This window comes from Xenopus laevis, chromosome 7S (assembly GCF_017654675.1).
Source record: "Xenopus laevis strain J_2021 chromosome 7S, Xenopus_laevis_v10.1, whole genome shotgun sequence".
In the NCBI taxonomy this organism is placed as follows: Eukaryota; Metazoa; Chordata; class Amphibia; order Anura; family Pipidae; genus Xenopus; species Xenopus laevis.
In genome coordinates this window covers 110,568,889-110,593,981 of record NC_054384.1, presented here as the reverse complement: position 1 = coordinate 110,593,981, position 25,093 = coordinate 110,568,889, and the positions used below count along the sequence as shown (strand labels likewise).

General features: G+C 39.9%; 1 protein-coding gene and 13 non-coding genes across 14 annotated transcripts; 6 read left to right on the top strand and 8 right to left on the bottom strand.

Moving 5' to 3' along the window:
- Positions 1 to 4: 4 nt before the first annotated feature.
- Positions 5 to 25,093, bottom strand: akr7a2.S (aldo-keto reductase family 7, member A2 S homeolog). Its single transcript, XM_018228337.2, has 7 exons — positions 24,688 to 25,093; positions 21,210 to 21,397; positions 19,974 to 20,078; positions 19,125 to 19,221; positions 1,678 to 1,777; positions 1,061 to 1,190; positions 5 to 340 (listed from the first exon to the last, which is right to left on the bottom strand). The coding sequence occupies exons 1-7, from the start codon at positions 24,893 to 24,895 to the stop codon at positions 179 to 181; spliced, it is 990 nt and encodes a 329-aa protein (XP_018083826.1). The 5' UTR covers positions 24,896 to 25,093; the 3' UTR covers positions 5 to 178.
- On the bottom strand, positions 3,322 to 3,378 carry LOC121396692. Its single transcript, XR_005963133.1, has one exon. It is a non-coding gene; the product is annotated as a U7 small nuclear RNA (small nuclear RNA).
- On the top strand, positions 3,871 to 3,927 carry LOC121396691. The gene has a single exon (XR_005963132.1). It is a non-coding gene; the product is annotated as a U7 small nuclear RNA (small nuclear RNA).
- On the top strand, positions 5,766 to 5,822 carry LOC121396690. Its single transcript, XR_005963131.1, has one exon. It is a non-coding gene; the product is annotated as a U7 small nuclear RNA (small nuclear RNA).
- LOC121396695 lies at positions 6,402 to 6,458 on the bottom strand. The gene has a single exon (XR_005963135.1). It is a non-coding gene; the product is annotated as a U7 small nuclear RNA (small nuclear RNA).
- On the bottom strand, positions 7,046 to 7,102 carry LOC121396697. The gene has a single exon (XR_005963137.1). It is a non-coding gene; the product is annotated as a U7 small nuclear RNA (small nuclear RNA).
- LOC121396685 lies at positions 7,818 to 7,874 on the top strand. Its single transcript, XR_005963126.1, has one exon. It is a non-coding gene; the product is annotated as a U7 small nuclear RNA (small nuclear RNA).
- On the bottom strand, positions 8,450 to 8,506 carry LOC121396686. Its single transcript, XR_005963127.1, has one exon. It is a non-coding gene; the product is annotated as a U7 small nuclear RNA (small nuclear RNA).
- Positions 9,224 to 9,280, top strand: LOC121396683. Its single transcript, XR_005963124.1, has one exon. It is a non-coding gene; the product is annotated as a U7 small nuclear RNA (small nuclear RNA).
- On the bottom strand, positions 10,098 to 10,154 carry LOC121396699. Its single transcript, XR_005963139.1, has one exon. It is a non-coding gene; the product is annotated as a U7 small nuclear RNA (small nuclear RNA).
- On the top strand, positions 13,372 to 13,428 carry LOC121396698. Its single transcript, XR_005963138.1, has one exon. It is a non-coding gene; the product is annotated as a U7 small nuclear RNA (small nuclear RNA).
- LOC121396689 lies at positions 14,010 to 14,066 on the bottom strand. The gene has a single exon (XR_005963130.1). It is a non-coding gene; the product is annotated as a U7 small nuclear RNA (small nuclear RNA).
- Positions 15,665 to 15,721, bottom strand: LOC121396688. Its single transcript, XR_005963129.1, has one exon. It is a non-coding gene; the product is annotated as a U7 small nuclear RNA (small nuclear RNA).
- LOC121396687 lies at positions 16,725 to 16,781 on the top strand. The gene has a single exon (XR_005963128.1). It is a non-coding gene; the product is annotated as a U7 small nuclear RNA (small nuclear RNA).

The following is a 25,093-nucleotide window of genomic DNA, read 5'->3' as shown; positions in this document are numbered from 1 at the left end:
CTAATTAGAAACTATTTATTGAGCTTTCCAGCTTGTAATCAACAACTAATGGGTCTGGGGTTTGGTTTTGAGGTTCTACCGATCTACCCAGGTCCCACTTTACTTTAGTACAAATCCCTGAGTATCAGCAGTTGGGCAGTCAGATCAGATAACCACTACTCCAGCGCTTGGGCTTCACTTAGCGGAAATAATTAGGACAGTCGTGGGCAACCAGATTCCAGGCTTCATTGAAAGCTGCTACAACTGGTGGGAGAAGGGGACCCCCTTCCAGCCCAGCCATGTTCTGCAGGTACTGATCCATACTGGACATTCCCAGGATAACTGCATCTCCAACATTACCCTGGATGGGAAAGAAATCACATGTAAGTATATTTGTACAGTAGGACTATGTCTCTCAAAATGCAGCAGTCCTGTCCTGCTTTATGGCAGCTGAGATTCTAGCTATCTGTATAACAGAACATTCTGTCCCAGTGGCTGCACAGATCCTATCTGATCCCCATTGTAAGCAGCAGTCCTGCCCTGCTTTATGGCAGCTGAGATTCTAGCTATCTGTATAACAGAACATTCTGTCCCAGTGACTGCACAGATCCTATCTGATCCCCATTGTAAGCAGCAGTCCTGTCCTGCTTTATGGCAGCTGAGATTCTAGCTATCTGTATAAGAACATTCTGTCCCAGTGACTGCCCAGATCCTATCTGATCCCCATTGTAAGCAGCAGTCCTGCCCTGCTTTATGGCAGCTGAGATTCTAGCTATCTGTATAACAGAACATTCTGTCCCAGTGGCTGCACAGATCCTATCTGATCCCCATTGTAAGCAGCAGTCCTGTCCTGCTTTATGGCAGCTGAGATTCTAGCTATCTGTATAACAGAACATTCTGTCCCAGTGGCTGCACAGATCCTATCTGATCCCCATTGTAAGCAGCAGTCCTGTCCTGCTTTATGGCAGCTGAGATTCTTGTTATCTGTATTACAGTCCTGCCCTGCTTTATGGCTACAGTATTGGACTCATGTTATTAAATGAATGTGACACAGAGCACTTAGTACAATATGTGACTATACCTGCAGGATTGAGTGGTGGTACATCCATCGGAGAGCGGCAGATGTCAGACTGGGTTTCTCTGACCCGTATGTTTCCTGCAGGGACTTTTGCATCAGATCAATGGCATCAAAGTGATGTTTCTTCCAGTATCTGTGTAACAATCACAGGTCCAGTTACAAGATATCTCTTGGTGGGTAACTTTTTACAACTGACCCCTCTGGTTATACTGTGTTGTAATTAAAGGGGCTTTCCTTTGTGCTTTTGCAATGCATTATTTTTTCTTTTTACGCTGCTAATATTACGAATGTGTAACAGGAGGGCCCCCTGCTGTTCTATTGGCAGTTGGACAGATCTGCAAAAGGGTAAGTTACTGATGCAGGGAGCGACCCCTGAGGATTCTTTGCTCTGTTCTCTCTTTCCGGTCACAATAAATAATAATAAAACTGAGCAGAGAAGCAGTGGAAGAATTGTGTGGTTAGGTCTATGTCTCCTTTTAAATGATGCTCAGGACCTGCAGTACCACATTACGCCTGTTAAAGGCAGCAGATCCCCCAGCAGGTGAAATGAATTCATTCTTGTTGCACCAAGAAGGTATATTTGTACCTGACCCAAAAGCACTGGCAGGATTGGGCCCTACCTGTTCCTGTAGACTTCTGCCCATCTGTTTCCAAAAAATCTGCACGTGGCCTGTTCTTTGTCTTTATCTTCGTACTTGTACCTCCCCGTCAGCAGCCCCCCTGCACAGAGAGAACATTGGGGATTTCATATACGGCCCACAGAGAAGGGAACTGATGGTTCTCACACATTTTGCTCACGTATCCTACGAGTATAGAAATGGATGTGGCGGCCCAGGTTGGGTTATGGGACTGACTGGGTGTGGGTTGAAAATCTTTGACCCAAGCACCAGTTTGGACCATTTTACTAAAGTGTCTTCATATACCTGTGCTGTAAGCTGGGGATCCATCAGTGCATCTCTGTCCCTCACACACCTATTGGAACATTAGTGACCCCTTTACTTACCCTTTAATCCCCCAGTCAATTCTATCACTAGCGGAACCATGCATTGCCCACCATTGTGCAGCTCTCAAAGAACCCAGAGCCATTGAATCTCAAGCACTGGCCACTCCTGTCCCTGAGAAGCAGCACAAAACATTTTGATGTGTCTGATACATTTGCAGGATTTTGAGACTCAGCGACCCAAGTACTAACTGAGTACAGAAACTACATTAACAGTTTGGGTTGTGGACGCGCCGACCTTTAACAGGAACCTGCTCCACTACAAACCTGGTTCTAGCAGCCTAAAACTGCTAATATGTGAGCAGGACCGCCATCAGAAATCGCAGGGCCCCATACGACAAAATTTCCAGGGCCTCCTGGGCTGCGCCCACCGCAAGCCCCACCTACAGGTCCGCCCTCCCCACCCCACAGGTCCGCCCCCCACCACACAGTAAAAAAAACAAAAAAATATCGGTGGCTAGGGTTCCCACATGTTAATAAAAAATAAAAAGATATTGGTGGTCAGGGCCCCCCATAAAAAAACATTTGTCGCCAGGACCCCCCCATTAAAAAATATTGGTGGCTAGGAACCCACATGAGAAAAAAAAATTGGTGGCCAGGGCCCCTTAAACGTCCATGCCTTCCCGAAGTCTCTCAGAAAAATGGGGGGCCCGGCTAATCAAGCAAGTGTGGCGTGGCCGGGCCCCCCTTACCCTCGGGGCCCCCTACAACTCTCCCCCCTGTCCCCCCCTGATGGCTGCCCTGTATGTGAGAAACCACAAGGAACAGAGAAAATGAATGGCAATGGAAAAGGATCACTCAAAGGAAGCTCAAAATCCACTTTCTGTTCGTATATTCTCCCACAAAAGGTGTAGATAATAAAGCCAACATTGTGGTTGGGGGTAAAAGCAGGGTTTTTTTTTTTTTTTTTTTAAATTGACCCCAGCCCAACCGAGTCTCTGCAGCCCTAACGGCCTCTTCACTTCCTAAAAGCAGTTAACCCTAGGGTTGCTGAGTCTCAAAAGCCTAGCAATAGCAGTCTAAAACTGCAATTATCTTAGAAAATGACAAATGGAAATGGATTGAAAACCTGTTGTAATACTCTCAGCAACACTTTACGCAAATCCATTTCTTAGGAATAAAAGATTTTTAAATTTATTTTTGACAGTGATTTAACATCCCTATTGATGAATAAAAGATATTTTTTAACCATTATATTTGCATCCACAGCTTAACTTTTCTTTTAATGTAACAGAACTAAATAAATCTGTCATTATACACAGTGTGTGGCTCCTACAGAGTAAGAACCTGCTAGACAAATAGTAAAAGAGCTGTAACACTTACCTACACGCTCCCTACTCACTGTATCCCACTCAGCACCTCCCTTGTGCTCCTTAGGGAGAGACAGTCACGTGATTCCCCTCCAGATCTACATCAAAGACCCTCCACTTACACTTGATGTATATGGGGAAACAATATAGAATTTACAGGCATCAAAACCCTTCAATAAGGCAATAACTAAATCTATATGTTAAATGTGCAGAATACAGGATTCTGATTGGTGTTGACTTTCCAATATGTTACTTAGTCTCGCATCTCCCTTAGGAGAACAATAGGGTAGACCTACACAAGGTGCTGCTGAGTTAAATGCCTGATACTTGCTGTCTAAAACTGCTAATATCCCTGAACCCATTGAGAATTGCAAAAGTTGCTCAAAAACCTTGTGATCAATGTATGGAGGAGACAAATTTGCATATTTATTTACATACTGTCTCTCCCTAAGGTGCACAAGGGAGGTACTGAGTGGGATACAGTGAGTAGGGAGAGTGTAGGGAAGTGTTACAGCTCTTTTACTATTTGTCTAGCAGGTTCTTACTCTGTAGGAGCCACAAAGTGTGTATAAGAACAGAATGATATATTAACAGCAATATGTAAAAATGTATTAATATAGTTACGTATTACTATCCTTATGATCTGTGCTAGAAGGAGATGTGTTAAGTCCAAAACTGTGCTTGTTAACCCATCCATAATGCCATCCCACAGCTCCCCCTAGTTTTCTGTAGAAGTTGCTACAAACCCAAATTATAGATGCAAAGAAAATTCACCAATGAGAATTCTACTGATCACAAACATCATTATAAATGCAAAAGAACTGACCAATGAGAATGCTGATTCCCAGCCCCATCTCAGGCTGTTATGTTACATATAGAGATAATTACGTCTGTTCTTCATTATATGACACTGGAATGAGACATGAGGATAAAGGACAGACTTGTTCAGTGCTGGGAAACTGGGCTTAAAGCTTCCAACTCCAGTTGCAGGAACAAACATGGAGCCTGATTGATACAGATCAGCCGGGATTCTCATTGGAGGATTTTTTTTCTATTTTAAAAATGATATTTGGAGATCCAGAAATATTTCACTCTTTAAACATGATATAAAAAATTGTATTTGAATTGCTTTTAGTGAAATGTATATTTATTTTTTACGAGATAAAAAAATCTCGGAAATGAAAAGGCAATGTCGATTTGGGGGTTTAAATTTTGGAATAATGTTTGAAAATAATTTTGTCAATTACTTCTGTAAAATGGTCAAACTACTATGTATTTTATTCAGTTTTTATGATGTTCTTGTCAATACATTTGTTGAAACCTTCTTCTATACATGTGAATAAGAACAGAGTCATTAGAATTAAAGTCAGATGGAATAGGACTTAATCACTGTCCTAAATGCAGTGGTTGGGGCAATAGCTTAAAAGGGTAATAAACTGCTCTGCTCTGCTTTCCTTTACCTTTACTCGGTTGTTGGTGTTACAAGTCATAGTTGCCCATGTGGGTTTTTTTTTACAGGCACAGGGCAGCCCCTCAGCATCTCATGACCAACATTGATATTTTCAATTTTAGACTGCTATTAGTCTTTTGTGGGTCAGAAACCCTACAGTTAACTGAATAGAGGAAGTGCAAAGACAGTTGGTGCTGCAGATATTCTAACCTACACAAGGTGATGCTGAGCTAAAAGCCTGATACTAGCGGTTTAAAACTGATAATACCCAGAAACCACCAGTAAACAGTGCATGGGGGGGATAATTTGCATACTAATTTACATTTTACTATTTGTTTAGTAGGTTTTTTCTCTGTAGGAGCCACATAGTGTGTATAATGATAGAATTATATGATTACACAAGCAAAACAGAGTTTTGAATTGTTGAATAATTGTAATGATAGTTATTTAAAAATTTTGTTTATGTAAACAGATTTAAAAGTCAGGAATAAAATGATTACAGTAAATGTCCAACCTAAGGTGCTGATGAGCTAAATACCTGCTACTGGCCGTCTAGAACTGCTTTTTCAGAAACCAACAAAATTAGAAAATGGAAATCGAACAAGTGCTCATATGTTTTGTGATGAGTGCATGGGGAGAACACATTTCCATACTAATTTACATACTGGTTCTCCCTAAAGTATGTGCCCAACACATGGGAGAGACTAATTTACATATTGAAAAGTCAACACCAATCAGAATCCTGTATTCTGCACATTTAACATATAGTTTTAATTTTTGCTTTATTGAAGGGTTTTGATGCCTGTACATTCCATATAGCTTCCCCATATACCTGATGTGTAAGTGGGGGATCCCTTGGAGCAGATCTGGAGAATCACGTGACTGTGTCTCCCTAAGGAGCACAAGGGAGGTACTGAGTGGGATACAGTGAGTAGGGAGAGTGTAGGTAAGTGTTACAGCTCTTTTACTATTTGTCTAGCAGGTTCTTACTCTGTAGGAGCCACACACTGTGTATAAGAACAACATTATATATTTACAGCAAAAAATTTAAGTTATCATTGTGCTCTGTGTGGCAAGGAGTAATATTAATCCAGAACTAGTGATTTAAGTGCCCGGGTATCTCGCCACATCTAATTGCAACAACAAAAAGAGACTGCTAATTTGTATTAAAGGGGTGATTCAATTTTAAGTTAAAAGGGATGTAAACTCAGCCCTAACGCTGTCCAAGAACATGGAGCCAGATTGATACAGATCAGCTGGGATTCTCATTGAAGGATTTTTTTGTATTTTAAAGCAGTCGCTGGCTGTGGCTATTTGGAGAAACGTTTTGGAAACATTTTATTGCGCAATATTACTTTAAGAATACAACCGTGATGTTGCTGGACTACAGCTCCCAGCATGCCTCAACCTTAATCATTTGTTCATTGTTCTAGAATTTGTAGTCAGCAACAATTTAGTAAAGATTGGTTGAGCAGCAGAGTTACTGCCCCTCTAAGCTATTACCCCCAACATGGCATTTATACCAAAGAAAAGCCATATTTCAATTGATTTTAATTAGTAATATATCTGTTCTTATACACAGTGTGTGGCTCCTACAGAGTAAGAACCTTCTAGACAAATAGTAAAAGAGCTGTAACACTTACCTACATGCTCCCTACTCACTGTATCCCACTCAGTACCTCCCTTGTGCTCCTTAGGGAGACACAGTCACGTGATTCTCCAGATCTGCTCCAAGGGATCCCCCACTTACACTACAGGAATATGGGGAAACTACATATAATGTACAGGCATTAAAGCCCTTCAATAAGGCAAAAAATTAAAACTATATGTTAAATGTGCAGAATACAGGATTCTGATTGGTGTTGACTTTTCAATATGTAAATTAGTCTCTCCCATGTGTTGGGCACATACTTTAGGGAGAACCAGTATGTAAATTAGTATGGAAATGTGTTCACCCCATGCACTCATCACAAAACACATGAGCACTTTTTTTAATTTCCATTTTCTAATTTTGGTGGTTTCTGAAATAGCAGTTCTAGACTGCCAGTAGCAGATATTTAGCTCATTAGCAGCTTAGGTTGGACATTTACTGTATTCATTTCATTCCTTACTTTTATTAAATATGTTTACATAACGATAATTCTTAGGTTATCATCTTTGCAATTATACAGCAATACTAAGTTCTGTTTTGCTTGTACAATCATATAATTTTATCATTATACACAGTGTGTGGCTCCTACAGAGTAAGAACCTGCTAGACAAATAGTAAAAAAGCTGTAACACTTACCTACACTCTCCCTACTCACTGTATCCCACTCAGCACCTCCCTTGTGCTCCTTAGGGAGAGACAGTCACGTGATTCTCCAGTTCGGCTCCAAGGGATCCCCCACTTACACTACAGGAATATAAGGAAACGACATACAATGTACCGGCACCTAAACCCTTAAATAATCCAATAAATAACAATAAATGATGAATGTGCAGAATACAGGCTTCTGATTGGTGGTGACTTTCCAATATGTAAATTAGTCTCACCCATGTGTTGGGCGCATCTCCATTGTATTAAGAGATAGATAGATGGATCTATATCTATCTATAGATCTATCTAAATATATGCCCTCCTCCAGCATTTGTCAAGTCATAGTTGGCCCCCTGTGTTTTTTTTTATATGCACAGGGCAACCCCCCAGCATTTCATGATCAGAACAGATATTTCCAGTTCTAGACTGCTATTATCAGTTGTTTGAGGGTCAGGAGGGTTAACAGAATAGAGGAAGTGCAGAGACAGTTAAGGCTGTAAACACTCTGCCCGATACTAACTGTCTAAAACTGCTAATATCCCTGAAACCAGAAAGTAAATACAAATTGCAAAAGTTGCTCAGAAACCTTGTGATTGGTGCATGGGGGGGAATAAATTTGCATACTAATTTACATACTGTCTCTCCCTAAGGAGCACAAGGGAGGGACTGAGTGGGATACAGTGAGTAGGGAGAGTGTAGGTAAGTGTTACAGCTCTTTTACTATTTGTCTAGCAGGTTCTTATTCTGTAGGAGCCACACACTGTGTGTAAGAACAATGTTATATATATTTCCAGCAATAAATTTAAGCTGTCATTGTGCTCTGTGTGGCCAGGAGTAATATTAATCCAGAACTAGTGATTTAAGTGCCTGGGTACGTTGCCACATCCAATTGCAACACCAAAAAGAGACTGCTAATTTGTATTAAAGGGGTGATTCACTTTTAAGTTAAAAGGGATGTAAACTCAGCCCTAACTCTGTCCAAGAACATGGAGCCAGATTGATACAGATCAGCTGGGATTCTCATTGAAGGATTTTTTTGTATTTTAAAGCAGTCGCTGGCTGTGGCTATTTGGAGAAACGTTTTGGAAACATTTTATTGTGCAATATTACTTTAAGAATACAACTGTGATGTTGCTGGACTACAGCTCCCAGCATGCCTCAACCCTCATTATTTGTTAAATTATTCTGGGATTTGTAGTCAGCAACAATTTAGTAAAGATTGGTTGAGCAGCAGAGTTACTGCCTGTCTAAACTAATGCCCCAAACTTGGGACTAAAAGAAACCCTATTTCCATTGACTTTAATTAGTAATAAATCTGTTCTTATAAACAGTATGTGGCTCCTAAAGAGTAAGAACCTGCTAGACAAATAGTAAAAGAGCTGTAACACTTACCTACACTCTCCCTACTCACTGTATCCCACTCAGTACCTCCCTTGTGCTCCTTAGGGAGACACAGTCACGTGATTCTCCAGTTCGGCTCCAAGGGATCCCCCACTTACACTACAGGAATATAAGGAAACTACATCTAATGTACAGGCACCTAAACCCTTAAATAATCCAATAAATAACAATAAATGATGAATGTGCAGAATACAGGCTTCTGATTGGTGGTGACTTTCCAATATGTAAATTAGTCTCTCCCATGTGTTGTGTGCATCTCCATTGCATTAAGAGATAGATAGATAGATAGATAGATAGATAGATAGATAGATAGATAGATCTAAATAAATGCCCTCCTCCAGCATTTGACAAGTCATAATTAGCCCCCTGTGTTTTTTTAACATACACAGGGCAACCCCCCAGCATTTCATGATCAGAACAGATATTTCCAGTTCTAGACTACTATTATCAGTTGTTTGAGGGTCAGGAGGGTTAACAGAATAGAGGAAGTGCAGAGACAGTTAAGGCTGTAAACACTCTGCCCAATACTAACTGTCTAAAACTGCTAATATCCCTGAAACCAGAAAGTAAATACAAATTGCAAAAGTTGCTCAGAAACCTTGTGATTGGTGCAAAATAAATTTGCATACTAATTTACATACTCTCTCTCCCTAAGGAGCACAAGGGAGGTACTGAGTGGGATACAGTGAGTAGGGAGAGTGTAGGTAAGTGTTACAGCTCTTTTACTATTTGTCTAGCAGGTTCTTACTCTGTAAGAACCTCACACTGTGTGTAAGAACAGAATGAGACATTTATAATAATAAGTAAAATTGTATAAGGTTATTAATAAGACTTAAGTATAAATTAATATCCTTGTGCTCTGTACTGGCAGGGGTTGTGTTAATTTGAAAACTGTGCTTGTTAACCCATCAATAATGCCATTCCACAGCTTGCCCTAGTTTTCTGTAGAAGTTCCTGAAAACCCAAATTATAGATGCACAGAAAATTCACCAATGAGAATTCTACTGATCACAAACATCATTATAAATGCAAATGAATGGACCAATGAGAATGCTGATTCCCAGCCCCATGTCAGGCTGTTATGTTACATATAGAGATAATTACGTCTGTTCTTCATTATATGACACTGGAATGAGACATGAGGATAAAGGACAGACTTGTTCAGTGCTGGGAAACTGGGCTTAAAGCTTCCAACTCCAGTTGTAGGAACAAAGAATTGATCCAGACCACATGGGATTCTCATTGGAGGAGCAGTCACTAACTGTAGAGATCTGGGGGAAAGATTTATTGAGCAATATTGCTTCATGAATACAAACCTGATGTTGTTGGACTACAGCTTCAATCATACTTCAACCTTCATTATTTGTTAGATCAAGTCAAGTCGTTATTTATTGCTATTTGTAGCAGGAGAACATAGGACTTTCTTTTGCCGCATAGTACAGTACAGCTACTGAGTAGGATACAGTGAGTAGGGATTATTCCAGGATTTATAGTCCGGTAACAACAGAGTTGACAGCACAGCAGGGATTACTTCCTCCTTGTTCCATAAGAACATCAAGATTCTGTCATTATACACAGTGTGTGATTCCTACAGAGTAAGAACCTGCTAGACAAATAGTAAAAGAGCTGTAACACTTACCAACACTCTCCCTACTCACTGTATCCCACTCAGTACCTCCCTTGTGCTCCTTAGGGAGAGACAGTATGTAAATTACTATGTTAATTGCCCCCCCCATGCACTGATCACAAGAATTTTGCTGTTTGCATTAACTTTCTAGTTTTAGTGGTTTCTGAGGTATTAGCAGCTTTAGCAACCTAGTATCAGGCTTTTAGCTTTTGTAGCCCTGTCTCTGCACTTGCTGTATTCAGTTGTCTAGTTTATAGGTGTGACAAGTAGCTGCTACTAGTGGCTCTGTGTGTCTTTGCCCTTATGGCTACAGACCCTCCAGCCTTCAAAAAGAAAATCACAAAATCTTTGGCCACAGACTGCACTTCTATAACAATGAAAAAGCCCCATAGCAACTGAATTGCACTAGTAATAACTCTCTTCTTATACACAGTTTGTGGCTCTTGCAGACATTAGGGTTCAGCCTACACTAACTACACCTACTATGAGTGAGCGAGGAGTGGGGCTGGTTATAGGAGACACTGAAACATTTGCTGAATTACCATTTCTTTATGCAGCAGGGATACACCCAAAACATGGGTGAGACTAATTTACATATTGGAAAGTCACCACCAATCAGAAGCCAGTATTCTGCACATTCATCATTTATTGTTATTTATTGGTTTATTTAAGGGTTTAGGTGCCTGTACATTATATGTAGTTTCCTTATATTTCTGTAGAGTAAGTGGGGGATCCCTTGGAGCAGATCTGGAGGAGAATCACATGACTGTCTCTCCCTAAGGAGCACAAGGGAGGTACCAAACAGAAGCCTTAATTCTGCACTTTCATCATAATTTAGGGATATGTCCACATAATTTTTGAAAACATCTAATAAATCCTACTACATAGAAAGCAGCTGCTAGACAAATAGTTAAGAAGCTAAAACATGTACCTACACTCTCCCTACTCACTGTGTCCCACCTCCTTTGTGAACCTTAGGGAGAGACAGTATGTAAATTAGTATGCACATTTTTCGCTCCAATACACTGATCAAAAGGCCTTTAAACAACTTTTGCAATTTGTAAAAATTTCTAGTTTTCGTGGTTTCTGAGATATTAGTATTTTTAGACAGCTAGTATCAGGCTTTTAGCTCAGCCCCTCAGGGCTGCTGACTTTCAAAAACCTTGTATTAACAAATATGAAACTACAAATATCTTACAGCAGTTTTGCAATTCACATTGAAGCTCTAAGAAGCTCTGTAGATGCTACAAACTGTGGAAATGGAATATAATATTATGAAGAAAATATTATTTCTTCATGCAGCAGGGATGCCTCCAACACAAAGGCAGCCCTAATTTACATTATGGAAATACAACACCACCTAGAATCCAGTATTTTGTAATTTCATCCCAACTTATGATCATATAAAAATGTTAATGTATCGTTCATTATAAACAGTTGCAGATCCTACAGAGTAAGAACCTACTTTTCAAAGAGCACTTATCTACACTCTCCCTACTCACTGTATCCCTCAGTACCTCCCTTGTGCACCTTAGGGAGAGACCGTATGTAAATTAGTATGTAAATTTGTCTCCCCCATGTACTGATCATGAGCCGTCTCAGCACAGGTCCAATTGGGCAGACCAGTGCCCGACCTGAACTTCAACCCATACCTGACACCTACTATGCCCCACCACCCAGAGTCACTATTGAGTCTCCCCTTCTCATTGCACTTCAATACGGCCCAAGTCGTACAATAGCAGGGGTTCTCCTGGTCGGGTGCAATTCTCATGTCTACCACTAGACTAAACAATTTCTGACTGATTTTGATCTCTACAATGATGAAATCTTCTCCAGCCTTCAGGAGGTTTCTTTTTGGAAAGGTAAGGGGGTCTGGGGTGTCACAAATCACTGCCTTTTATTGTATTTAATGTATTTGAGCCTAAAGTTCCCACTGCCTATCAGTGTATTTTTGTATATGGGGCTAAAGTTACTACTGTTTTTTCATTGTATTTAATGTATTTTGGGTTCTACTACTTCTCCTCCTAACTGTTTAATGTATTTATGATGTGAAGTTATTGTTCATAGAAGCCAGAAGTGCATAATGTGTATATCTATATCTCCTTTACTGTACACGTTTATGGAGGATTGGGGCAGTTTTTCCATTGTGGCAGAAAATGCCTGAAGCCACCCTAAGTTATTGGGAGACAGTATAGACAGTTTTGCCTGTTCATTGCCCACTTGCTGAAATTCCGGGCAGTAGCAGCAGTGCTATTAGTCCATGGAGGCACCATCAGTTCAGGCAACTGAATCCTTTAGCAGAGATGTCAGGGAGCTGCTATCTGGTTAGCTGCCCATTGTTCTGCTGAGAGGGGAAAGGAAGGGGTGATATCAATTTTAAGGTGACCCATCAGAGCCCATTCGTAGTATTGTAATCCGATTGTTCGGCCCCAGGGCCGAACGTTCAGATTCCTCCGATATCGCCCAGTCATTAGTGGACATATCAGGTTAAGTTCCGCTGATTTTGTGACCTTGCCAAATCAGCGGATCTTATAGTGTATGGCCACCTTTACTTGCAGTGAAGCAATAAAGAGTCACTGAACAGAACACAAGTCACATTACCTGAGGGCACCTGGGAAACTAACATCATGCCTAGCCCCACGCCATATTTCAAAATTAGTTGTTACAAAGTTTTAAAAAAACAAAAAAAAATCTACAGGCTCTTTTAAAAAAAAACTAATTCCGGTGCAGAATTCAGAAGGAGCAGCACTATTAACTGATGCGTTTTGAAGAAAACATGTTTTCCCTCGTCAGTACCCCATTAAATTATTAAATAATAACCAATGAAGATAAGTCAAGATAAGAATTAAAAAATGGTTTTATGTAAAGTGAGGCAAAGAGCTTCTTAGAGCAGTTTTCTCAATTCATTTCAATTTCTTGTTTGTAGAGATATTTACAGTTATAGACTGATATTATCAGACATTTAGAGTCATCGACCCTAAGGTTAACTGATTACAGGGGGTCCAGAGACAGTTAGGGCTGCAGACACTCTGACCTACACAAGGTGCCGCTGAGCTAAAGCATAATAGCTGCCTAAAACTGATAATATCTCAAACGACTAAAACTAGAAAATAAAGTCAAATTGCAATAGCAGGAGACACATTTGCATACTAATTTACATACTGTCTCTCCCTAAGGAGCACAAGGGAGGTGCTGAGTGGGATACAGTGAGTAGGGAGAGTGTAGGTAAGTGTTACAGCTCTTTTACTATTTGTTTAGTAGGTTCTTACTCTGTAGGAGCCACACACTGTGTATAAGAACAGATTTATTACTAATTAAAGTCAATTGAAATAGGGCTTCTCTTAATTCTAAATGCTGTGTTTGGGGCAATAGCTTAGATAGGCAGTAACTCTGCTGCTCAACCAATCTTTACTAAATTGTTGCGGACTACAAATCCCAGAATAATGTAACAAATAATGAAGGTTGAGGCATGCTGGGAGCTGTAGTCCAGCAACATCACAGTTGTATTCTTAAAGTAATATTGCACAATAAAATGTTTCCAAATCGTTTCTCCAAATAGCCACAGCCAGCGACTGCTTTAAAATACAAAAAAAATCCTTCAATCAGAATCCCAGCTGATCTGTATCAATCTGGCTCCATGTTCTTGGACAGCGTTAGGGCTGAGTTTACATCCCTTTTAACTTAAAAGTGAATCACCCCTTTAATACAAATCAGCAGTCTCTTTTTGTTATTGCAATTTTATGTGGCGAGGTACCCGGTCACTTAAATCACTAGTTCTGGATTGATATTACTCCTGGCCACACAGAGCACAATGATCATTTAAACTCATTGCTGTAAATATATAATGCTGTTCTTATACACAGTGTGTGGCTCCTACAGAGTAAGAACCTGCTAGACAAATAGTAAAAGAGCTGTAACACTTACCTACACTCTCCCTACTCACTGTATCCCACTCAGTACCTCCCTTGTGCTCCTTAGGGAGAGACAGTATGTAAATTAGTATGCAAATTAGGCCCTCCATGCACTAGTTACTGGTGGTTTCTGGGTATTATCAGTTTTAGACCGCTAGTATCAGGCTTTTAGCTCAGCATCACCTTGTGTAGGTTAGAATATCTACTGCCTCTACCTCTAGGGCAGTGATCCCCAACCAGTAGCTCGTGAGTAACATGTTGCTCTCCAACCCCTTGTATGTTGCTCCCAGTGGCCTCAAAGCAGGAGCTTATTTTTGAATTCCAGGCTTGGAGACAAGATTTGGTTGCATAAAAACCAGATGCACTGCCAAACAGAGCCTCCAATAGGCTGCCAGTCCACATAGGGGCTACTAATAGCCAATCACATCTCTTATTGGCACCACCCAGGAAGATTTTTCATGCTTGTGTTGCTCCCCAACTCTTTTTACATCTGAATGTTGCTCACGAGTGAAAAAGGTTGGGGACCCCTGCTCTAGGGATTCTGACCCACAAAAGACTAATAGCAGTCTAAAATTGAAAATATCTGTGTTGGTCATGAGATGCTGAGGGGCTGCCCTGTGCCTGTAAAAAAAACCCCACAGGAGGCAACTATGACTTGTAACACCAACAACTGAGTAAAGGTAAAGGAAAGCAGAGCAGTTTATTGCCCTTTTAAGATATTGCCCCAAATAACTGCATTTAGGACAGGGATTAAGTCCTATTCCATCTGACTTTAATTCTAATGAATCTGTTCTTATTCACATGTATAGAAGAAGGTTTCAACAAATGTATTGACAAGAACATCATAAAAACAGAATAAAATACACAGCTGAGAGAGGAAAATAATATTTACAAAGTAGTTTGATCATTATACAGAAGTAATTGACAATTATTTTCAAATATAATTCCAAAATTTAAACCCCCAAATCGACATTGCCTTTTCATTTCCGAGATTTTTTTATCTCGTAAAAAATAAATATACATTTCACTAAAAGCAATTCAAATACAATTTTTTATATCATGTTTAAGGAGTAAAATATTTCTGGATTTCCAAATATCATTTTTAAAATACAAAAAAAATCCTCCAATGAGAATCCCGGCTGATCTGTATCAATCTGACTCCATGTTCTTATTCTGCAACTGGAGTTGGAAGCTTTAAGCCCAGTTTCCCAGCACTGAACAAGTCTGTCCTTTATCCTCATGTCTCATTCCAGTGTCATATAATGAAGAACAGACGTACTGGTAATTATCTCTATATGTAACATAACAGCCTGAGATGGGGCTGGGAATCAGCATTCTCATTGGTCCGTTCATTTGCATTTATAATGATGTTTGTGATCAGTAGAATTCTCATTGGTGAATTTTCTTGCATCTATAATTTGGGTTTGTAGCAACTTCTAAAGAAAACTAGGGGGAAGCTGTGGGATAGCATTATGGATGGGTTAACAAGCATGAAATTAACAAATCTCCTGCCAGTACAGAGCACAAGAATAGTAATTTATAACTATTACTATACTTCTACATTTTTACTTATTGCTGCAAATGTGTCATTCTGTCCTTATACACACTATGTGGCTCCTACAGAGTAAGAACCTGCTAGACAAATAGTAAAAGAGCTGTAACACTTACCTACACTCTCCCTACTCACTGTATCCCACTCAGTACCTCCCTTGTGCTCCTTAGGGAGAGACAGTATGTAGATTAGTATCCAAATTTGTCTTCCCCATGCACTGATCACAAGCCCTTTAACCTTTAAAATAAAGTTTATTTTTGATTCCAAGATATTAAGGGATACATGTACTGTTAATATGAATGAATTGTGTTACAACAGCGCCACCTGCTGGTCAGTTTCCCACCAGTCTGACCAGCAAGTAGTCAAGAAAGTTGTCAGGAGAAAGAAAGAGGCTGATGTTCTTCTGCTTAGGAATAAAATTAGAAACCTTTCTCACATCTTTCCTAAGCAGAAGAACATCAGCCTCTTTCTTTCTCCTGACAACTTCCTTGACTACTTGCTGGTCAGACTGGTGGGAAACTGACCAGCAGGTGGCGCTGTTGTAACACAATTCATTCATATTAACAGTACATGTGTCCCTTAATATCTTGGAATAAATATCTTGGAATAAAATCAAAATAAATAATAAATGTACATCGCAAAAGTCCTTAGAATAGTACAATCATCAATTTTACATTCACTTATTTAAAAGGTTTACTTATCCTTTAAAAGGTCAATATACTGTGCTGCACTGCTCTCCTCAACCAAGCTTCACTCACTTGTTGCTGTTACAAGTCATAGTTGCCACCCCCTGTGTTTTTCTTTTTTACGTTACTTTACTTTTTACTTTACAGGCACAGGGCAGCCCCATCAGCATCTCATGACCAGTGCAGATATTTCCAGTTTTAGACTGTGATTAGTCTTTTGTGGGTCAGGAACCCTATGGTTAACTGAATAAAGTGCAGTTAGGACAGTCGGTCCTGCAGATATTCTGACCTACACAAGGTGATGCAGAGCTATGCTGATACCCAGAAACCACCATTAACCAGTGCATGGGGGGCTAATTTACATACTGTCTCTCCCTAAGGTGCACAAGGGAGGTACTGAGTGGGATACAGTGAGTAGGGAGAGTGTAGGTAAGTGTTACAGCTCTTTTACTATTTGTCTAGCAGGTTCTTACTCTGTAGGAGCCACACACTATGTATAATGATAGAATTATATGATTACACAAGTAAAACAGAGTTTTGAATTATTGTAAAGATGCTAATTTAAAAATTTTGTTTATGTAAACAGCTTTAAAAGTAAGAAATAAAATGATTGCAGGAAATGTCCAACCTAAGGTGCTGATGAGCTAAATACCTGCTACTGGCCGTCTAGAACTGCTATTTCAGAAACCACCAAAATTAGAAAATGGAAATCGAACAAGTGCTCATATGTTTTGTGATGAGTGCATGGGGTGAACACATTTCCATACTAATTTACATACTGGTTCTCCCTAAAGTATGTGCCCAACACATGGGAGAGACTAATTTACATATTGAAAAGTCAACACCAATCAGAATCCTGTATTCTGCACATTTAACATATAGTTTTAATTTTTGCTTTATTGAAGGGTTTTGATGCCGATACATTCTATATAGTTTCCCCATATACCTGATGTGTAAGTGGGGGATCCCTTGGAGCCGAACTGGAGAATCACGTGACTGTCTCCCTAAGGTGCACAAGGGAGGTACTGAGTGGGATACAGTGAGTAGGGAGAGTGTAGGTAAGTGTTACAGCTCTTTTACTATTTGTCAAATAGATTCGTGCTCTGTAGGAGCCACACACTGTGTATAATGACAGAGTTATTAGTTAGTTATATGATAACACAAGCAAGTAAGAAATATATATTACTGGATAAGTGTAAAGATGTTTTAATCCTAAAAACTAACTTTAAGTAAACTAATTTAAAAGTCAGGAACCCTAGGGTAAAATGAATATAGGAAATGACTTACCTCAGGTGCTGATGCGCTAACTACCTGCTTCTAGCTGTCTAAAACTGCTATTGCAGAAACCACTAAAACTAGAAAACTAATGGAAATCGAAAAAGTGCTCATATGTTATGTGATGAGTGCATGGGGTGAACACATTTCCATACTAATTTACATACTGGTTCTCCCTAAAGTATGTGCCCAACACATGGGAGAGACTAATTTACATATTGAAAAGTCAACACCAATCAGAATCCTGTATTCTGCACATTTAACATATAGTTTTAGTTATTGCTTTATTGAAGGGTTTTGGTGTCTGTACATTCCATATAATTTCCCCATATACCTGATGTGTAAAGTTGGCCATAGATGTTGAGATTTAAAAGATCCGATCGTCATCCTGAGACCGCGATTATCTCGGAACGATCGTACGAATTGTCCATCAACTAAAAAGACCAATTTGCCAGGAAAACAAAGGGGAGCTGCTTGTCCCTGCAGACATAGATAGATTTAAAGATTGTTTAACCTGGCCGATCAATTTTCTGATAGATGTCGGCCGAAAAATCGTTTGAATCCCACTAACCGCATGATAATTTTGAAGGATTGGTCGGACTTCGCTAAAATCGACTGCATCTATGGGGACTTTTAGTGGAGGGTCTTTGGTGCAGATCTGGAGGGGAATCACGTGACTGTGTCTCCCTAAGGAGCACAAGGGAGGTACTGAGTGGGACACAGTGAGTAGGGAGAGTGTAGGTATGTGTTACAATTCTTTAACTACTTCTCAACTAGCTCTTCTGTTGCCATTAACAGACAAGACCAATCCCAACATATCAACTCTAATCAGTTTTAGACCGATTGTGTCTATTGTTCCTAATCCTTTAGATTATAAATCCTTCTAAAGAAGTCTCTCAGATCCTCCTCGCTCATTCTGTAACTCTAGTTTGTTAGTTTATCTTATCTATATTATTGTTAAGGGCTGTGTACATTATTAGCACTATATAAATCCATGCTAATTATCATGTCATACAGCCATAGAAATGAATCAAATATAAACGTTTGTATTGTCGTCTATAGTTACAGTGTTTACTGGGCAGCAGCCAACGTACTTCCCTCAGTGACTGATGAAACTAAATCAGTATGGCAGCTCCCAGTGACAGGTATAAATACAAAGGGACAGATAGGAATTCTCACTCCCCTACATTAATGGAATATAAATCGAATGGGCCTTTGTTTGTGCCAGATATTCCCTGTTGCACCAGAATTATATAAGGGGAGCTCTGCAGATAAGACATCGGGGTTCAGCCCACATTAACTACGTCCTTCCCGTTATCTGCAGCTCAAGGGCAGACACATTAACCCCGTTTACTTTTCAGATCTTGTGATGGTGCAAACAAAGACATTTTGATAACTGACCTCAAATGTGAATATGCTGTACATGGATTTGGATGGGGGAAGAAAATGTTACTATAATTGTACATTTGGTAAAAAACAACAACTGGTGCTTTATAATATTGTCAATGAATAAATGCAGGAATGATAAAAGAGAACAGCAGATCTGTATTACTCACCAGCCAGCGGGTTGTAGGCATAGAACTTCATTCCTAGTTGCCTCAGGCAGGGCACAAGCTCCGACTCCACTTGTCTTGTGATTGCATTGTACATTCCCTAAGTGTAAAATATATATAATTCACTTGTTAATTATAACAGTATGTCAATGAGGGGTTCATGTATTATAAGGGATAATGTACCCCCTACTGTAAATGATAAGGATATTAGAAGTCACTGAGGGGTTGTTCTGTGACCATATAAAGGCACAAGGCTGCAGGCTGAGTTATACAGGGAACTCTGAGTATCACTCATGTATTATAAGGGATAATGTACCCCCTACTGTAAATGATAAGGATATTAGAAGTCACTGAGGGGTTGTTCTGTGACCATATAAAGGCACAAGGCTGCAGGCTGAGTTATACAGGGAACTCTGAGTATCACTCATGTATTATAAGGGATAGTGTACCCCCTACTGTAAATGATAAGGATATTAGAAGTCACTGAGGGGTTGTTCTGTGACCATATAAAGGCACAAGGCTGATTGTTCCCCGATATGCCCACTAACAGCAGGGTGATATCGGATTAATCCGAACGATTAGATTACAATGGAGAGAATTGGTGCCGACGGGTCATAGGACCGAATCAACTACCCGATGTGATCCTCGATCGCAGGATAAATCAAACCTGATATCAATGGGGGGACCGGTCGGAAGGGCCAATATTGGCAGCTTTAATCTGTCCGTGTATGGCCACCTTTAGCCAAAGGACATAACAATGGAATGAAGACGTATTTGCCCAAACAAGAAGGTCGTAAGACAATGCCCACCCAATCCCCTCTATAGCATCTGCCAGTGAATTCAGTGTATTACCTGATACACCGTGGGCAGCAGCCAATTCCTGTGTTTGCAAATGCAGTAAATTTCCATCACCTCCCAAGCAGCGTAATTGGACAGACCCAGTTCCTTAAACTTGCCCTGAAAAGAAAATATTGATTTGTGTGACTGACAATGTGAATAGAGAGCAAAGTCCTACCCACCCCCTTATTATCTGACCATGGAGGCAGTTTTCATTTAATTCTTTACATAGAGGGACAGATTTATCAAGGGTTAAATTTTGAAGTTAAAAATACTTCCAAATTCGACTATCGAATTGAAATACTTCGACTTCGAATATCGACGTCAAAATTTTTTTCATCGAATTCGGATATCCTGCGGTCGAAGTAAAATCCTTCGAATCGATTCGAATGATTTCAGCGACCGATCGAACGATTTTACTTCGACTTCCAAAATCTTAGAAAAATGCTCTAGAAGGTCCACATAGGCTAACACAGCACTTCGGCAGGTTTAATTTGGCTAAGTATCGAAGTCGAAGTTTTTTTTAAAGAGACAGTACTATCGAATGGTAGAAAATTCGAACGATTTTACTTTTAATCGAAGTCATAGGGGCACATCTACCTAGGGTTGAATATCAAGGGTTAATTAACCCTCGATATTCAACCGTCGAAGTAAAATCCTTCGACTTTGAATATCGAAGTAGAAGGATTTACCAATATTCCTACGATCAAACGATCAAAGGAATAATCGTTTGATCGAACGATTAAATCCTTCGAATCGAACGTTTCCAAGGATTTTAATCCATCAATCGAAGGATATTCCTTCGATCAGAAAATTGTTAGGAAGCCTATGGGGACCTTCCCCATAGGCTAACATTGGCCTCGGTAGGTTTTAGGTGGCGAACTAGGGGGTCGAAGAAATTTTTAAAGAGACAGTACTTCGACTATCGAATGTTTGAATAGTTGAACGATTTTTACTTCGAATCGTTCGATTCGAAGTCGAAGGTCGTAGTCGAAGTAGCCCATTCGATGGTCGAAGAAGCCATATTCGATGGTAGAAGTATCCAAAAAATTACTTCGAATTTTAAATCTGCCGTTATTGTTGTGAACAATACACAGAGACAAAATAACTTGTACAATTCTCCCTCTAGGCCAAACATTTTATAGTCTTGCAAAAAAGCAGCATTTCAGTGCTGAATGAAAATGTATGAGACCAAAGAATAGCTACCCCTCCCCCCCCCGTACTATGATAAAATCAACTAAAGAGACTCACCTCCAGGTACAGCTGTTGGCAGGCAGCAAGTGTCTCCTCTACAGGAGTCTGGTGATCAGGTGAGTGCAGGTAGAACAGGTGGACACTGGGAGTCTGAAGCCGCTGAAGAGACGTCTCCAGTTGTTGGCGCACGCTCTCGGGCTTCAGAGTCTTCCCTTCCCTGGGATTTGCTTTGGTTGCCAATTTGGCTAAGAAAAAAAACACCATAAACAACAGTCCTGTCCTGCTTTATGGCAGCTGAGATTCTAGCTATCTGTATAACAGAACATTCTGTCCCAGTGGCTGCACAGATCCTATCTGATCCCCATTGTAAGCAGCAGTCCTCTCCTGCTTTATGGCAGCTGAGATTCTAGCTATCTGTATAACAGAACATTCTATCCCAGTGGCTGCACAGATCCTATCTGATCCCCATTGTAAGCAGCAGTCCTGTCCTGCTTTATGGCAGCTGAGATTCTAGCTATCTGTATAACAGAACATTCTGTCCCAGTGGCTGCACAGATCCTATCTGATCCCTATTGTAAGCAGCAGTCCTGTCCTGCTTTATGGCAGCTGAGATTCTAGCTATCTGTATAACAGAACATTCTGTCCCAGTGGCTGCACAGATCCTATCTGATCCCCATTGTAAGCAGCAGTCCTGTCCTGCTTTATGGCAGCTGAGATTCTAGCTATCTGTATAACAGAACATTCTGTCCCAGTGGCTGCACAGATCCTATCTGATCCCCATTGTAAGCAGCAGTCCTGTCCTGCTTTATGGCGGATTTTCTAGCTATCTGTATAAGAGTGAATGGGATGATCGTTATAAATGTACTACTGTGGGTGACAAGTCAGCCCAAAAATACCTTGCAATTTGTTAGGATAGGAGCACCGTGGTGTCCGATAAGTAAATAGAATCACTGGGGGGTGCCTAACTTTTGGAACCCTCACGTAGAAAATGCCTTTCCTTCTCCTTTAAATATTTGTGTATTGTGTGACTGTACAGGACGAGCACTAATAACACAGAAGGAGAAGAAATCAGACTACAGAGTGTAATTAGTAATAACTGTATATTTTCAGGCACTACACTACAGTGAAGAGAGCAACGCCTTATTTATTCCTCACTGTGGCTTTCAGACCTTCTTTGTTCAAGCACCTGCCCTCAAAATCCAACATTTGGTCAGGGCGCCTGTAGCCCATAACTCCCAACTGTCCAGTTTTCTGTGGGACAGTCCCGATTTTTGGCAGAGAACCCAGAATACGTGTCAGGTACACTTAGATACATTTGTAACAATAAATATGATAAGCAATGAATCAATTGTAACAATTTATGATAAGCAAATAAACAATTGTAACAATTTATGAAAAGCAACAGAATAATTGTAACAATTTAAGATAAGCAAAGAAACAATGGGAACAATTTAAGATAAGCAAAGAAACAATGGGAACAATTTAAGATAAGCAAAGAAACAATTGTAACAATGTATGATAAGCAACGGAATAATTGTAAAAATTTAAGATAAACAAAGAAACAATTTTAACAATTTAAGACAAGCAAAGAAACAATTGTAACAATTTATGATAACAAAACAATGAAAGATAAGCAAATAAACAATTGTAACAATATAAGATAAGCAGGGGAAACTGTGACTTGCAGCTTAAAGGGCAATTTATCTTCATTAGTAAAAATGTAATAAAACATATAAACCTCAGAAATGTGTTCAGACTTTCATAACCTTCCAAATTTTGTAAAATGAACATGGCAATTAGGGGGTGTGGCCACAAAACGGTAAAACTGTCTTTTTATTTCCAAAACATTGGGAGGTATGTATAACAAGGACACAGCCTCTGATATAAAAGGGGGTCTGGACTTCAGGGTCACCTTTTACTGTACAGTCACTTCCATCTAAAATCAGTCAAAGGCCTCCCCAGCCGGCAGTGCTGTAAATACACAATATTCCGGTGGTAATATTGCTCTGTGTATCTGGAATGGCTGCTGTAAATAGGGTTACCACCTGGCAGGTAAAAATGATAGCTGATCCCAATGTTATTAATAGGGAAAAAAATAAATAAATATATAGGAAGGTCAGTGATCCCAATGTTATTAATAGGGAATAAAGATAAATATATAGGAAGGTCAGTGATCCCAATGTTATTAATAGGGAATAAAAATAAATATATAGGAAGGTCAGTGATCCCAATGTTATTAATAGGGAATAAAGATAAATATATAGGAAGGTCAGTGATCCCAATGTTATTAATAGGGAATAAAGATAAATATATAGGAAGGTCAGTGATCCCAATGTTATTAATAGGGAATAAAGATAAATATATAGGAAGGTCAGTGATCCCAATGTTATTAATAGGGAATAAAGATAAATATATAGGAAGGTCAGTGATCCAATGTTATTAATAGGGAATAAAGATAAATATATAGGAAGGTCAGTGATCCCAATGTTATTAATAGGGAATAAAGATAAATATATAGGAAGGTCAGTGATCCCAATGTTATTAATAGGGAATAAAGATAAATATATAGGAAGGTCAGTGATCCCAATGTTATTAATAGGGAATAAAGATAAATATATAGGAAGGTCAGTGATCCCAATGTTATTAATAGGGAATAAAGATAAATATATAGGAAGGTTAGTGATCCTAATGTTATTAATAGGGAATAAAGCTAAATATATAGAAAGGCCAGTGATCCCAATGTTATTAATAGGGAATAAAGCTAAATATATAGAAAGGCCAGTGATCCCAATGTTATTAATAGGGAATAAAGATAAATATATAGGCAAGGTCAGTGATTCCAATGTTATTAATAGGAATAAAGATAAATAGTATAGGAAGGTCAGTGATCCCAATGTTATTAATAGGGAATAAGATAAATATATAGGAAGGGTCAGTGATCCAATGTTATTAATAGGGAATAAAGCTAAATATATAGAAAGGCCAGTGATCCCAATGTTATTAATAGGGAATAAAGATAAATATATAGGAAGGTCAGTGATCCAATGTTATTAATAGGGAATAAAGATAAATATATAGGAAGGTCAGTGATCCCAATGTTATTAATAGGGAATAAAGATAAATATATAGGAAGGTCAGTGATCCCAATGTTATTAATAGGGAATAAAGATAAATATATAGGAAGGTCAGTATTTTTCCCAGAAAAGGTGGCAATCTCAGCTGTAAAGCAAGACTGGGCTGCTGTGTTTCTCAGAAAGGAAATACACGCCCACAAGTTTTCAGACGTAAAACACATATTCCCTAAACTACTTTATCGTCATTTTTAAATAGAAATAAAAACTTTGACCAAAAAGAGCCCCGCCCCCGACTAAAGTCCAAGAAGCACTTCCCCACTTTAGCGCACCAAGCCTCGTTACGAGTTGTAGCCACGCCCGCCCATCACAGTTTGAGGTTAGCGATTGGTAAACATAAACAGGTGCGTTTTTTCAGCAGGGAGGCGTGAGACGCACAAGCCTGGCGTTCGCTTCCGGTTTACCTTGCGGTCCAAGTTGCATTCTCCCGAGTATCCGCTCGGACTCTCCCTCAGCATACATTAGCGCGGTGTCCAACTCTTCATACCCGCGCCCGAGGAACTCCTGCACCACTTCCCCGCTGCTCCTCGCGTCCATCCGTCTCCCGAACTCCATGGTGCCCAATACAGTGCGCGGGAGCTGAGGAGCCGGCGGGGGAGGAGAGCGAGACATTTGGGCCAAAGCTCGGGCTGAAACAATCACAGTGTACGAAGAGCATTGACTTCCCTCCAGTCACGTGCTGCCTTCCTGGGGCGAAGGGCAACAGGGGGAGGGGCTGTTTATATGAAGTCCTGCCCCCAAGGATCTGCCATCTTGTGTCCCTCCGCCCTGTGCCTCAAATACACTAGGCTTGGGCGTCTCCTTTTCTGG